Source organism: Ambystoma mexicanum, chromosome 6p (genome assembly GCF_040938575.1).
Source record: "Ambystoma mexicanum isolate Mex_15411 chromosome 6p, UKY_AmexF1_1, whole genome shotgun sequence".
Lineage (NCBI taxonomy): Eukaryota > Metazoa > Chordata > Amphibia > Caudata > Ambystomatidae > Ambystoma > Ambystoma mexicanum.
In genome coordinates, this window is record NC_090935.1 from 660,734,860 (window position 1) to 660,750,719 (window position 15,860).

The window sequence follows — 15,860 nt, forward strand, 5'->3', positions numbered from 1 at the left end:
GTCATACTGCCACTTTACGTGCTACCAAATCTGAGGATGGCTGCCAGAGGCGGGGCTTAGGGAGAGGGCAGTCATTGGCTGGGGGGCAGTATGACCCAGAGACCAGTGATGGGTTACTACTACTACTACTACTACTACTACTACTACTACTACTACTAAGACAGACAGATCAGAAACGAAACTGATACTGATTTTTTTCTATACCGAGGATTCCCGGCCTGACGACGGGGAATATTCATGAGCATGTGAATCCATGCCAGACCCATGCTGGAGAACAACAGTTACAGGTAAGTAACTTGTTCCTTATTTAAATTCTAAAAATAATTACTTGCACTTAGCACTTTATAGTGTATGGCAGCAAATTGTTAAACTTATAGAAGAAACTTGAAAATTGATTTTAGGTTGGAATGTTTTTATTGTCTCTGCTGATGTAGCTGAAGGTTTATAGATGAAGTATGTGCACTATGTTTTAATTCGAAATTGTTTAACTATTATATATATCTGAAGTCTATATGCGAAATATAAATAAAAAAGCAAATATTTGTGACAATAAAGGAAACCGTACTTTCAGCTTCCTTGTAATAACTTGTGACCTTCTTATGCTCAAAGTAATGCTAATTGCTTCATGTGCCATAGATTTCCTAGACGTATAAAAAACATTTGAAGTCCTGTCCGAGTTCCACAACTTTCTCAAAGAGCTTTCTCAAAGTGCCTGGTCATTTACTGTATGAGTCTGGACACAAAACTCATTGCTAACTTAAATATAATTGAGTGATAGGCATTTCCTCGTGTAAGGTCTGTGCAAGCTGCCACGTTTTGAGATGTCGAATCTTGTGAAAATAGCTGTTCAGTGTAGCATGTGAGTAGAAGTATGGTGGTGAAACACAATTTATTTGTCTTTCTTCAGGATCAAGCTTTCAATCGTTTACTAGTCAATCTCAGACTTCTATTTTCCAAGAATTTCTGCTTAGAGCAAACAAGTATAATAAACTGCAGATGCTTGGGCAGCCCGCAGAGATAGACAAGAGACTTATCCTGGTCGAGGTAAGAACCTTCTCTTCAATGTACTTCATGAATGAATGGAAGGAAAACCCTGAAAAGCATTAAAGACTGCACAGGCATACACTTAGAACGGCTAAGAATTGTTGTGAAGGCAGTCATGTATTCTGACACTTGCAAATTGGGAACTTGGACAGCTTGAATGTTTCCCTTTTTAAAAAGAGATGTCTATCAACCGGAATTACAAATCTTCCCTCCACTGTTTTACCGAGACCAAATAAGCCAAATACGTTGAACTAGTGTAATAAACACCTATATCTTATCTTGGATATCTTTAATGAAGATCCTTATGAGTTAAGCCCAGTTTTAAGTTTATTGATGCCAATTTTACAAAAGCACATTTGCATTTGGCACTTACTGCATTACTGTAATTTCATGTAAATGTAGCATATTCAAGAAAGTGTGCACTGGGGTCTGGCCGGGGAGGAGTTGTGTTCCTTCAATGTTGAGAAAGGTGTCGGCCAGGGATGCGTTCTGCCCCCCCCCCCCCCTGCTTTTCTGTGTGTACATTAATCACGTATTGGAGAGCTCCCTGAACACTGTATGGACCCATCTATGCTGGTACGGATAGGCCCCCGGCACTCTTCTTTGCAGATGATGCAGCACTCTTGTCTATGAAACCTCTGAGCCTCAGGCTGACTTTAGCGGCTTTTGGTAGGAAATGTAAGAGCATGGTCTTGGAGATTAATACCAGTAAAATAAGGCAATGACCTTCCAGTCCTCTCACTGCAAGCCTCATCTACTGATCATAGAAGCAGAGGATAATAGTCTGATGCAGGTAGCTTCATATGATTACCTGGTTTTACGATTAGCAGAGAATGAAGATTGCCAAAGCACACAGCACAGGAAGTCTTGATTCTATTAAAGACACGGAGGCGAGCATTATGCTTTTCTTCTTTATTACTGCCAAACACAGAAATTCAAATGACCATTTTTTATTTCAAAACTTTTTTTTTTTTAAATAACTTTTTTAAAGAACATTTGAGAGAAAACAGTCTCAAACTGGGCTCCACTACAACTCCCATGAGGCTCTCTGCTATCTGTAGTCCCTGCCTCAGTCTCGCCCTCCAATGATATTGCCCCAACTGGTATAAACTCCTCCTGGCTACAGGTGCCTTCCTCTTCTTTTTTGATGACTTAAACTTTCAAGTGTCCTGGTGTAGGTCCTAGAATGAAGAAATACTTTGCTGCTTGTCCTTTTCTTCTCTGAACTTCATCCCTGTCATGCCTTCACGCTAGTCTCGAGAGTTTTTCTGCTCTTCCCCTTAAATAAAAGAAAGATGATGCATTAGGCAGGGGAGTTTGTTCTCTCATCATATCTGCGTCTGAAAGAAATATGTTAGATAATCAACTTCTGTCATTAATTTCTTAACTGAATTCCCTCGGAGGGATAATGCTTGCCTCCGTTTCTTTAATAGAATCGAGACTTCCTGCGCTGTGCGCTTTGGCAATCTTCATTGTATAACAAGACCGGAGGCAAGCATTATGCTTGTTCAAAGCTTTGCATCACTGCCATGGCGATATTCTCCACAGGCTTAAAATAGAAAGTTCCGAGTCACTAGACATATCTGCTGCCTTCAGAATGTCCTGCAGCAGAACTCCGGCGGTAATCGCTTCTGAAGCCATAGATCCTCTTGCCGATTGAGCTCCGAAAACAGAAATGTCTATGCCTGCTTGAGCCATGACCTCTTTAACCCATCTAGCTATGGTAGCTGAGGCTACAGCCTTAAAAGGTCTCCTGGTCGCTATGAGCAATTGCTTTACTCTGCATGGCCTATCCGCTGCTGTCGCTGCTTCGTAACATTTAATACATTTGGCAACGCATAGTTTACTGTTATCAGGAAAGTAAGGATAAGAGATGACCTTAGAATTCGTTTTAGTTTGTTGCGCAATGTTAAACGCTATACCTTCAGGGTAGAAGATCTTTCTATCAATTTCTAGCGCCTTTACGTCAGATACCCTTCTGCAAGAGACTAAACAGAGTAGGGTAGCTAGCTTCCCAGATAACTGCCTTTTTGACAATAGGTCGTTCCTTGGCCACTGCTCGAATAGGTGCAACACCTTGTTAACGTCCCACAGTACTGAGTGCCTCAGTTCTGGAGGCCTTGTCATCTTGACGCCCTTAATCAATCGAACTACTGCTGGATGCTCCCCCACAGGCTTTCCATCCACTAACTCGTGCCCTGCTGAAATAGCAGATCTATATATGCCAACTTAGTATATACTCTATAGGAGCTGAAAAGGGAGAAATACTCCTCCCCCTGCACCATAATTCCCAAGCTTGCCAAGCGGAACTGTAGCTCCCGATTGTGGATGGAGCACACGATACTTTGATGAGCTCTGTAGCTTCTTCTGAAAGGCCTGACAAGCACCATCTGCGCCTGAAACTCTGCACGCTATTAGGCTGAGGTTATTGCTCTGAATCGGGGGATGAGGCATGCCTCTCGGATCTACTAGGAGATCTGCTCTGTGGACAATCTTCTGCGGGAAATCCGTGGAATGTTCCATCAGAACTGGAAACCACGCTTGCGATCTCCATTCTGGTGTCACTAGAACTACTTCCACTTTGTCTCTGCGGACCTTGGCTAGTGCCCTCGCCAGCATCACGAAGGAGGGAAAGGCATAATGGGTGTGACCTCTCCAGCATTGCAGGAAAGCATCCGTCCCGGCTGCTCCCAGATCCAGTCTCCAGCTGAAGTACTTGGGAAGTGGGAGTTTAGCCTTGATGCGAACAGATCTGTATCTAACGGACCCCACCTCCATTGTAACTTCTCGAAGACCGATGTGTGTAACCTTCCAGTCGCTCGAGTCTGTGAGGTACCGGGAGTTCCAGTCCGCTACTGCGTTCTTCGCCCCCGGAAGATATTCTGCTTTGACATCTATCTCCCTTTGCAGGCAATAGTGCCAGAAATCCTTGGCTAATTCCGCTAGCACTTTGGACTTCATCCCTCCTAGCTTGTTGATATATCGAACTGCCGATATATTGTCCATTCTGAGGAGAATAGAACATTTCGCTCTCTCCCTGGAAAAAGCTTGAATTGCGAAGGAGCCTGCTAGAAGTTCCAGGCAATTGATATGTAACTCTAGTTCTTCCTGAGACCATTTTCCCTCAGTCTCTACTAGACCACATCTTGCACCCCAGCCCGATCTGCTGGCATCTGATTCTATAATCATTTCTGGTCTTACCCCGAATATGGAGCGCCCGTTGCAGGGTTCCGTGTTGCTGAGCCTCCATTGGATCTCTGATCTGCTCTCCTGGTCTAGAGTAACTGACTTGTGATATATCCACCCTTTGCGTAGGTACCTTATCTTGAGTCTTTGCAGAGCTCGATAGTGAAGGGGACTCGGGAAAATCGCTTGGATGGATGCCACTAGCAATCCAACTATCCTGGCTAGATTCCGAAGCGATATAACCGTCTTCCTCAGAGTCGATTTCAGATCTCTCTTTATTGATCTGATCTTTGCAATGGGCAATTCTAAGGTGGCTTTCCTTGTGTCTGTCATAAAGTCTAGAAATTATATTCTCTTGCATGGAGACAGCTCTGACTTTTTGTAGTTTATTAGGAATCCTAGACTCGATATTAGGGATATCGCCAATTGCACTTGTCGCTGTAGTGCTTGTCTTCTGCCATGAATAGTATGTTGTCTAGATATACTATCATTCGCAGGCCTTCGTCCCTCAGCGCTGCCGCGAGGGGTCTCATCAGTTTGGTGAACGCCCAAGGGGCTGAGGCGAGGCCGAATGGAAGTGTCTTGAACTGCCACTTCTGCTCTCCATGTAAACTGGAGGAAGTGGCGGTATTGCGGTGCTATGGGAATGCTCAAATACGCATCTTTCAGATCTAGCCGCATTAGCCAATCCTCCTTTTGGAGCAAGTCGGCCAGGAGATGGATTCCTTCCATCTTGAAGTGCTTGTAAACTAGCCAGCTGTTCAATTCCTTTAAGTTGATTACCGGCCGCAACTTCCCTTTCGTGCGCACTAAAAACATGTTGCTTAAGAAACCTAGTGAGTGAGGCTGTGCTCTTTCTATCGCTTGTTTCTCTGCTAGTGTTTGAATCTCTGTCTAGTAGCTGCCTGTCCTCCTCCGAGCTTATAATGCGTGGCAGAGGTTTCTCCTGGACCGGTAAGCTCATGAAATCTAGCTGGTAGCCCTCCGCTGTCTGGAGAATCCAGGCATCTGACGAAAGCTCTCGCCAATTGTGCATAAATAGCTGCGTCCTGCCCCCCACTGGTGGGTATTTCGCACTGCTCTCTCACCTGTGTTTCTACCTTGGTGCCTGAAATAGCCTCTTCCTCTGAATCCTCTACCTTGATTCGGGAAGAACGCATCTTGCTGGCGTGTTTCCCAGTATTGGGCCCTGGGTCCCTGTGGCCTTCTGTTCGTCGAACGGCCTCTGAATCGACCGGCCCCGGCAAAAACTCGTCCAGGGAATACTTTTTTGATCGAAGACTGAGCTTTCTCTAGAGTGGCGTAGGTGCCCACAAACCTGCGCACTGCTTTTACAAAGGTGTCGCCGAAGAGGAGCCCCTGGACGCCCTCTCCTGCCTCATACGAGGCTAGATTGCCTAGCTTGGCGTCTATTTTAAGTAGCATGGACTTTCTTCTCTCTGCCGACATGGCTGAGTTGGTGTTTCCGAGCATGCAAACGCCGCGCTGTGCCCAGTTTGCAAGGATGTTGGGGTCCACTGGTTCTCCCGTGTCTTTGGACCTTTCTGCCAAGTCCATTATCTTTGCAGTGGGACCCGATAGGTCAAGAACCTTGTCTTGGCAGGACCGCCACGCTCGGTCCATGCCTTTCCTGAGGTCTTTGCTTGCTTTGGAGACAAAGGAGAGCATTTTGGGATCTAGCTCGGGAGTCTCCAATGCTTTGCCACTGAGCTCTGGCCTGGGACACTCGGCTCCAAGTCTAAACCTGGTCTCCTTCTCTACCTGCTGCCTTATTCTTTTGGCCATATAGGCCGCCACTCTAGGTGACGGGGTCCATTCAGTGGATCACGGATGACGGATTGAATCTGGTTCAAACATATCAGAAATAGCATCTTCAGGGGTACCTTCCACTATGCTGGCTTGAGTGATACCTGCTGCTTTGGGATGATCTGGTACCTTATCTAAGATTTGGGACTTGTCACCCTCTTCTTCATGATCAAATTCTTCTGATGACAAAGCAGCATATATTTTCTTCCCCTGGGGTAGGGAGGGGAGGCTGGGCATAGCTGATCTTGCCATGAAGGCGTCTTTTAGCCTGAGGAATGCATCAGCTGCCTCCAGGGGCTTCTCTCTAGTCCCCTTAATAGAACCCGGGGGGTGAGGAGGGGGGGGTAGAAGTGTTTCCTTTTCCGGGTGACCTTACACCCCCTATTAGAGTCATCCAGAGGCTTAGTGGAGGTCCCCTTATCAGGATCTTGTAAGCCAGCATTACTGCCCAAAATATTCTCGAGAGCTAACAATCTCTCCTGAATGGGTTGTACTCCCTGAGCACTCCTGCTCCTCGTATTCCTCCCAGTTTTCTTGGCCTCTGTCTGGCGCTGTTCTGTAATTCCTATGAGCGGAAGTCACTTAGGAATGGAGGGAAACTCTCCTGACCTCTCAGCTCAGCAGCCGTTTGAAAGGGGCAGTGTGTAGCACTTCTGTCTGCTTTCAACTTTTCCCTCTCCTTTCAACTTTTTCCTTTTTTTTTTTTATGCCTCTGGTTGGGAGTGCGAGCCAGGTGAAAGCCCAGGAGTTTGTGAGCTGCGCAGCCGTTAATATGTGAGGAAAACCGAAATGGCCTCAGTGCGTGCGGATGCGCATGCACGCGCTTGCGCTGGGCTTGCATTGAGCGACGCCACAGCCGTGTTCAACTGTCGGCTCGCTTCAGAATGATCGCGTATGACGGCTGAGGGATACCGGAGGGGAAACTAGCCCAAACTCTAGCGATGACGCTCACGGGCTGTTTCCCCTCTGTGTATCACATAAGGAATGTCGACTCTGTTCGCTCTGAACCGCGCTCGAGCGAGTTTAAAAGAATGGAAGTTCGGAGTACACGCGCGACCCAGAATGCTGCGCTTGAGTAATACCCGGTCGCTTGAAATATAATGCCATATACTGCTTAACGTGCTAGAAAGTGACAATTACACGCTCGCCCTGAACGCTGAGTATGCTAAATGTAGTCTGTTTGTTTTGACTAGAATGGAATCAAAATGTCACTTATCTGTGTCTGGCAGCAAAAAAGAAGAGGAAGGCATCTGTAGCCAGGAGGAGTTTATACCAGTTGGGGCAATATCATTGGAGGGCGAGACTGAGGCAGGGACTACAGATAGCAGAGAGCCTCATGGGAGTTGTAGTGGAGCCCAGTTTCAGACTGTTTTCTCTCAGATGTTCTTTAAAAAAGTTCTTTTAAAAAAAAAAAAAGTTTTGATAGTAAAAAGTGGTTATTTGAATTGCTATGTTTGGCAGTAACAAAGAAGAAAAGCATAATGCTTGCCTCCGGTCTTGTCATGGAACTGCCTTTGATCATCCCATCTTGCAAAGGCCACCCCAATTTTATACCACAATTTGGTTGTGAGAAGGTTTTTCCAAAGCCATGGGGTGGAGCGACTTTACCATTTATTAAGGTGTTTAATGCACAGGCCAAATCTTGGTCCCTATATGGGGCAGAGCTCTGGGGGTGCAATAACTCCCATGAGTTTACAATCATTGAAAACGTTTTCTTGAAAACGTTATTACTACTTCCGCAAAATACTGCCATTGTATCGCTCCATATGGAGATTAATATTAGGCCTATAGTTGAAGTAGTTATATTGAAGCCTGTGCTATACTGAGCCCTGATTTGGTGTACGCCTGTGCTAGAAAGATAAAGAGAATCTTTAAAGCATGTTGTCCCTGGAGGGTGGCCAATCTCTCCCATGGTCCAACATATTAAGAAACATCTGATAGACCTGGTCCTTGGCTCCTTATGGGAGAAATCTGCATACATTAACCATGGGCTCTAAAATAATGATTAAGGATACAGCAACATCCATTGCATGGAGCAGGATGAAGTCTGCTTGCAGCCGGTTGACAACAGAGAAATTGTATCTTGAATGCAAACCTGATTTCGGCTATGAAGAATATTTGAATGCTATTGTTCCGCCTCATGCACGAGCACTTGAGCCTAAACTTTATTTAAACACCCTATGTGGCTACGTTTATCAGTACTCTGAAGTGCAACGGAATAGATTTTTGCCCTGTATTCAAATTGCTAGAAGAATCTTTGTCCATTTTATGCTGTTGCTTTTGTTACAAGAACCTGAGATCTAGCTATTTGAAACATTTATTTAAAGTATTTGGAGTCCGTTGGGGAGTCCAGGGAATGAGTTTGTATAAATCAATGCAAAATCTAAATATGGTCTATTTTGTTGTGATGTATCTACACCAGGCCTGACTCACAAGGATTTGCTCATCGTTGGGAGCAGGCCACGAGTGATTTTGCTAAAGTATATGCATTTCACTGCATTAAGCTAGGTTGTGCATTGCACCTTGCGCTTTATTATGTACTGTGTGTTTTTATGAATTTTGCATTCTTGGACCTCTGGACAGGTATAAATATATTACTAATGCTGTCATTCTTATCTAAGCCCGGATTTAGATTATTTTGTTTATTTATTAACTGTTGTTTTTAAACTGAAATGTCTTTGTTTTAATTTATTATGTTGTATACTGTCGATTGTAGCCTAATGATTTTATATCGAATAAAGGCTTATGAAAATGAAATGAAGAAAGTGTTTCCATGCAACCTAGGTACAGCTTTGGCTTCTAGAACCACGTTGGGATGCACTACTTGGAAGATGGAATGTAATTGTGGCTTTACTTGCCCTGCAGACAAATGGAACACTGTAGCTATTAAATTAAAAATGCACTTGATTTTGAAACTTTAAATAATATGTACTGTGACGAATTGCAGGAATTGGTCCCTTCTCCCCCCTCCGTCAGGCTCGGAAGGGGATCCTGCTCCGCAATACCCTCCTTGGGGTTAGAGTGAGAGAGACCTCACCAGGAGACCCTCCCTCTTTGGGGCCGAGACTCCCGTCCCTGTGAGGAACTCCCTAGAGGACCTTCCAAAATAACATCTTCAAACCTTTTTGGTGAAAATATACGTGAAGACCAGAATGTGTTATTGCCAACAGGAAATAGAAGAGCTCTCTAAGTTCCCATTCCACTGGGATGAAGAGGATGTATGGAGGATAGGAGAATCCGCAGCAGAAAGAGAAAAATGAACAAAGGCTTGCGCAGGGGAAGGCCCCATGACCACGCAAGTCCAAAAAGGAAAGGAGCCTGGCGAGGTGAAGAGACAGCCCACGGGTTTCAAAAAAGTTCGAACACTACCTCCAGTGAGCAGCAGAGGCAAGACACGCAGTGTGCTGCGAGAAGTGACAGACGCGTTACAGTAGGTACCGAGGAAGCCAGGAGAAGTGGAGCTGGACGTGTGGCGTCCCAAATCAGAGCGAAAGAGCGCGAGGCTGGTGGCGTGACCATGGGAGGTTTGTGGTGGACCGAGGGTCCTTGCAACAGTGCTGAAACCATTCTGTCATGGCAGACTGGGCAAGCTGGTCTACAAAATGCCATACTGCTATCTAAGATGATCAGACAGGACAGCAGAGAAGCAGGCAAAAGGCCACGAGACGCAAAGTTAGAGGGAGCTGACCCTCCACGACAGAAAATCCCAGTAACGTTGGCCCTAAGAATGGAAGGTAATGGGGACAACGAGAGACCAAGGGGGGAGTGAATGAGAATCATTATTGGAATGCTCATAATCGTCACAGTCGAGAGAAAGTAACGATACCAGAAAGGAGTGTGAATGAGAAGCAGTATTAGAATACTCATCTCGGTCAAGAGAAAATATTGTAAAATCAGTACAAAGAGACGTGAACGAGAGATATACTGGGAGTGACCCAATTTGTATCAGTCCAGACGAAGAAGACCTTATTCTTCTCTCCGAAGTTGGGTCTATCTCTATCTGTGGCAGCGCATCTTCCTTTCATGTGGCTTTCAGCTGCGTTCCTGGCCAGCAGGCTAACCCGCGTCTGCGGCTTTCGCTTTTCCTGCTCCTTCACATGTCTGCCCTTCGACTTTCCTTCCCTCGACTCTTCTTCCGTTCACCACTGTCAGCTGGGTTCATCCTGTATTTAAACTTGCCGGCCCAGTGACCTGTTTCCTAACATCTAGACTGTTGCGTTTCATCTTTATTACTCCTGTTCTCTTCCTCGTATCAGTAGTTTGTATGTGTCCCTTTTCGGATCTTGAAGAGAAACTAAACTGGATCTACTAAAAAGTTGGGGAGGCATATGACAATATGCCATTAAAGTCTGGGCAATCGAGGGCAAATCCCCAAAAGGGAAGTTGGTGGGGATGTGGTTTAACGCTGTGAACTTCATGTGTGTACACTATATCTAAATAGTAGAAATGTATGTTTAATTTCTTTCTGTAGATTACATTTGAAAGCAATTTTCACCCCTGAAGAAGAGAATTGACAATGCTTTGGGCCACATTTATTTGTATCAATACATTGTATGTTAAATCTTAACCTATTGGTGAAGTGCACTATGTATAATACAATTGTGAATGCATTATTGACATTTTTCCAAATAAACTAAGATTTACTCTAAACTACTGGGCTTTATTAAGCCATTGAAAGAGTGCAGGGGACGGAAGTTCCCTAACTGGGAACTGTTCTTGTTCTAGAGCCCCTGTTATGCACAGCAATGATAGTTATGTTGTGCGTTTTCTTCAACATGTGAGAACGCGTCTGAGCCCTCTTGTCCAACTGAAAATGCTGAACTAATTGGAGGTTTTTCATCTAACTCAACGTTTTTGGACAATTTATCCCCATCCGCACAAGTGTAGGGACTAGATGATTAATCTTAATTATTTGCTCCATCTCCTTTCTTTTATACTTGTTGGTTGCAGTCAACTTGAGGAGAACCATCTCCGGTTCCGGAAGCACCTCAAAACCTTCCTCTTTGCTTCTGCCTTCTCCTCCCGTCTCCCCTGTTGATTCTACTCTACCTCGGCACCATGCACCTGGCCACCCTCTGTCCTCTGGGCCCAGGTACCTGCTCATCTTGCCACCCTCACACACTGCCTCCAGGCCACCCCCTGCACTGGGGTCTGTATCTGTACACATGCAGCCCTCCCCTTGTCTTCCTGCACTTTCAGACCTGCATGGCCTGCTGCAATAAACCTAGCACTTGCTGGCTGCACTCTCATTGTTTGTTGCCTTTTTATTTATTATTTTATTATTATTTTTGTTTTTTCCTTCTCGCTCCGCACTCGCCTTTTGTTCCCCCTTCCATGCACTTCTCCCCCTTCACGCTCTACCCTACACTTGCACGTTCTCAATGTCACTGGGCATAGTAAGATTGTTGTTTTTGTTCTCCCCTTTCCCTTGCTTTGTCGCGCTCTGAAACACTTGTGTATGAGCGCGAAAGAAATAAAACATCAATCAATCTCTGGGGTCTGGATGGGCAGTCCGAAGCAGCATCAAAAGAAAAAAGGAACCGGCGGATGTGGCCACACTGTGGCCTGTTCCACCCGTGCCCATGTGCAAGAGCCTGCCTGTCAATCCTTTTCTCCTCACAGCGATGGTGAAGGAGCCCCTTTGTATTCACTTGGATGATGAAGGAACCCTTTTCCTCTTACCACAAATTACCCTTTTTTGTTCTCCTGCAATTTTGTCCCATTCTTCACCTCCTACCACAGACCGTATGTGTGTTCTGATCCCTGCACTATGTGTATGGAGTGCCTGGACCTGACCACTCCCGTTCAGACTTTCTTCTCTGACTCTTTCTTGCAGGACTCTCTTGTACCGTTTTGGGAAGAGGGAGAAGATATTTCTCCAGGTGGCCCCTTCAAATGGATTGTGTCCTCCCACGTATTCCTCATTTTAGATAATCTGCCAGCTTGCTGCAGCTTTCTTCAGAATTTTTTTTTCGCCAGAGGGCGTTGTGCTCGAAGCCACGTGGTTTGAGTCCCTCGAGGGCCACCGTCGAGTGTCGACATCATCCATCGTATAAAGGCTCGAGCCTCGCCCGTTGGTCTCATTTCCGTTTTTCCGAGCTTCTGCTTCGTGTTTCGAAACGGCGCATCCGTTCTTTCTTTGAAAATCGTCTTCATCTTCAACTCCTACCACACCCAAGACGGGTTTTAAAAAGTGTCTGAAGTGCGGAAGGAAGATGTCCATTACGGATCCTCACCGCAGTTGCCTTTGTTGTCTCAGCTCTGACCATCGGGTCGACGAGTGCAGTTTGTGTCAGGCGATGTCGAATAAGGCTCTTAAGGAAAGCCAAGGTAAGCTAGCAGTGGGAGCGGAGTCTTTTAAGTCTGCAAAAAGACAAAAAGACTCGGGAGAGTCGAGTAGAAATCTCGTCACGAGTCGAGGCGGTCTAGGTCAAAGAGTCGCTCGAGGAAATCTTCCTCCTCTTCATCTAAAAAATCGAAGAACAGACGTCACAAATCTTCTTCCTCTTCTTCCTCCTCGCCTGACAGAAGGTTAATTTCATGTCCTCCTAAGCATGATTCCCCCTAAAAATGGGAGGCCTTTAGGGTTTCAATGCTAAAGATTTTTGAAAAGGCGGCTCGACCCCCTCAAAGTTGCGTGAAGAGCATGCCCCTGTCGACTCCAAGAGTGACAGAGGGAAATCTAAAACTGTACATGCAAAATCTGACAAAGTTGAGGGCGTCCTCGGAGAATGATTCTCCAGTGCCTCATGAAACAAGAGAAAAACCTTGGTGCACAAATCGAGGTTAACAGAGGACAAAATGGTATCCTCGTCGTCGAAGTCAGACATTGACTCGACACGTCCTTCGACCTCGTCAAAGCCAAAGATGGCGTTGATACCTTTTGACCACAGTGTCGAAGCCTCTCTCGACAACATCAAAGCCTTCCTTGATGACATTGAGGATCCCTTCGAGCATATTGAAGCCAGATTTTTTAAATCTGTCTTCTTTTTTTGAAGAACAATCATCTGATGAAGTGATTACATCAGCTTGTGTTAGATTTGGGACAAGAGAAGTTCCTGAAGAATGAATAGACTCAAGTACCAAAATGGGCGACCTGTATGACTGCCTACAATCGGCCAGTGGCCTAGATACCTCACCTGAGGTAGAATTTGAAAGACCAGACCCTACTGACCACACGTAATCTGCATATAGCAACCTCATGGGAAGAGTCATCGACTTCATGGGGTGGAAGACGGTATCCCCGAGTTACGACCAGGATGACATGACAGATATTATTGATGAAGGACCTCCAAAGGATCAGATCCTTCCTTTCCACAAAGTTCTACAAAAGAGAGTTATGGCAAAATGGGAAATCCCAGAATCTTTACCAGCTGTAAATAAAAAATGTGTGGGAAAGTATAGACCTTCTCCTTCAGATCCAGAGTATCTATCTAAGCATCCTTCACCTGAGAGCTTGGTGATTCAAGCTGCGACTGCAAATAAGCAATCAGCTTATCCCTCCATGCCCCCTGACAGGGACGATAAAAAGATTGATGCTTGAGCGAGGAAAGTGTTAACTTCAGGCAGTATGGCCCTTAAATCTACTAATGTGACTTGTAAATTAGCTAGATTTACTTACACCGTATGGGACTGCTTGAATGCAGCAGCTGAACACATCCCGGAGGGTGAGGAACGGGATGGTTTCCTGGCGATAGTAAGAGATGGAAAGGAGGCTATGGAGGAGTGCCTCAAGTCAGGACTGGACACTGCCGATAGTGTGAGCAGGTTCATGGCGGCTAGTACGGTTTTACACAGATTTGCTTGGTTGAGAAAATCTGGTTTTGCATCCGATGTACAGTCCAGGTTACTCAATATGCCCTTTGACGGCTTGAGGCTGTTCGGCAGCAAGGCAGACAAGAGCTTGAAGCTGCAGACCTCAAAAGCGGCAGCAAAATCACTCCGCGCCGCTATAAAACAGCCTCAACAACACTCTTATGCAGGCTCATCTTCCTGGAAGAGTCGCCCTTTTCGCTTCTATTCCTCCTTTGGAAAAGGGAGTGGGCAGGCCAGTCAGAGAGGCCAACAGAGAAAACCCTTTCGTGGTGGAAAAGGGAGAGGTGCTAAATCAGCCAGAGCAGCGGCTACTACCCCCTCAGCCGCTGCAAAGCCACTTTGTGGTCTTAACCCACATAACCCCGGTGGGAGGCAGAATCACTCGGTATCTGGACGAATGGCAGGGCATTACGTCAGATGCCTGGGCACTAGAGATAGTGACCCATCGTTACTGCCTTCCTTTTCATCAAAGACCTCAACATCATCCACCGGGAGCCAATTCTGTAAAAATTACAGACCCGCTCCTTGTGCAGGAGATTTTAACACTGCTAGAGAAAGGTGCAATAGAACATGTACTTGTAGTGGAGAGGAACAAGGTGTCACGATCCACTTCCTGAAACCCCCCCGGCAGGTCCATGGGCCAGGAGGGGTCTTGGCCCGGGCCCCCAACAAGCTTAGGCATCCTTTGCCTAGGCCCTCTTGGGGCCAGTCCTGGCGCCTTTGGCGCCAGGCTCATACTTAATGAAGACTTGTGCTTGGGGACTACTTTATTTCAGTGCCAGTCAACATGGAGGCGTCCACACAGCTTGGCTCCTTGGAACTAAGCTATGCAGTATAGTGTTTTGGGTGTGGTAGCCTAGGGACTATTTTACCTGGACTACTTTCTTGATGCTATTTAAACCACACCCGACTTGGATAGCACGCTTTGCGTTTCTTTGCAATCCTGCAATGTGACGCTCATCGTGTTCAGCTGCATCTGCGAACCTCGGAAGAACAGCATCTGAAAAACAAAAGGACATCATTAATAGCAGCAGCTTACCTGTGGTTCCACCGCTAGCTGCCCTCTGCTCCTGCAAACAGCATCCAAGGAACAGCGAGCCTCCCGGACCGTCGTATCTGCAAAAAGGAGAGAAACAGGACATTAGACATTTACAATTGTGCCGGCAGATTACCTCGCGAGTCGCCCATCGACCAGCATCGCCTTGGGACTTCTTGCTCTACTTCTTGTACCTCAACCTACGGGACTAAAAGACGGAGGTTAGCAAAGGAAAGTCCTTGACCTGCCACTTCTTACACAGACTGGGCTTCTCCCTCAATTACAAGAAGTCACAAATGATTCCAGGCCAAAGACTCCAATTCATCGGAGCAGTCCTGGATACTACCTCAGGGAAAGCCTTGCCTCCCGATGAGAGAACTCACCACATTCTGCAGATGGTAGCGAAGTTTCAAAATGCCCAACATCTACCAGCTTTTGACTTTCTAAGGTTGCTAGGCCTCATGGCATCCTGCATTTCTCTGGTGCCAGAAGCTCGACTGAGGATGAGATCCCTTCAATGGGCCCTCAGGACTCAATGGTCCCAGTTTTCGGGGAAGGTGTCAGATCTTCTGCAAGTCTCAGCCAAAGTAGCTTAAGATCTTCTGTGGTGGGCTTGCAAGGAAAATATCATCAAGGGGGGAACAGTTTTGGCAACCATGGCCGGAGATAACTGAAGTGATGGAAGCCCTACTCACGTGGTGGGGAGCCCACACCAACGATCTGACAATCGGCGGTCGTGGGTCTCCATCGGAGTCCAAACTACACATCAACGTTTTGGAGCTGAGGGCAATCAGAGTAGCGCTGAAGGCCTTCCTGCCCTTTGTTCAGGGAAAGAATGTCCTAATAATGACGGACAACACAGTGGCCATGTATTACCTCAACAAAAGAGGAGGCTTAGGATCACTCCCACTGTGCAGAGAAGCAATGCAGCTCTGGTTCTGGGCAGTGCAAGAAGGAATCTCATCTATCGGCG

The 15,860-nt window shown here is 46.2% G+C and overlaps 1 protein-coding gene across 3 annotated transcripts in view; it reads left to right on the forward strand.

Annotated features, from left to right (window-relative positions):
- Nucleotides 1-15,860, forward strand: part of RAD17 (RAD17 checkpoint clamp loader component) — a 1,130,765-nt gene that overhangs the window by 340,831 nt on the left and 774,074 nt on the right. For all 3 annotated transcript variants that reach the window (XM_069627538.1, XM_069627537.1, XM_069627539.1), the window contains one exon: nucleotides 908-1,044. In XM_069627538.1, the coding sequence (XP_069483639.1) occupies nucleotides 908-1,044 (137 nt within the window). The remainder of the gene's footprint in view (nucleotides 1-907; nucleotides 1,045-15,860) is intronic.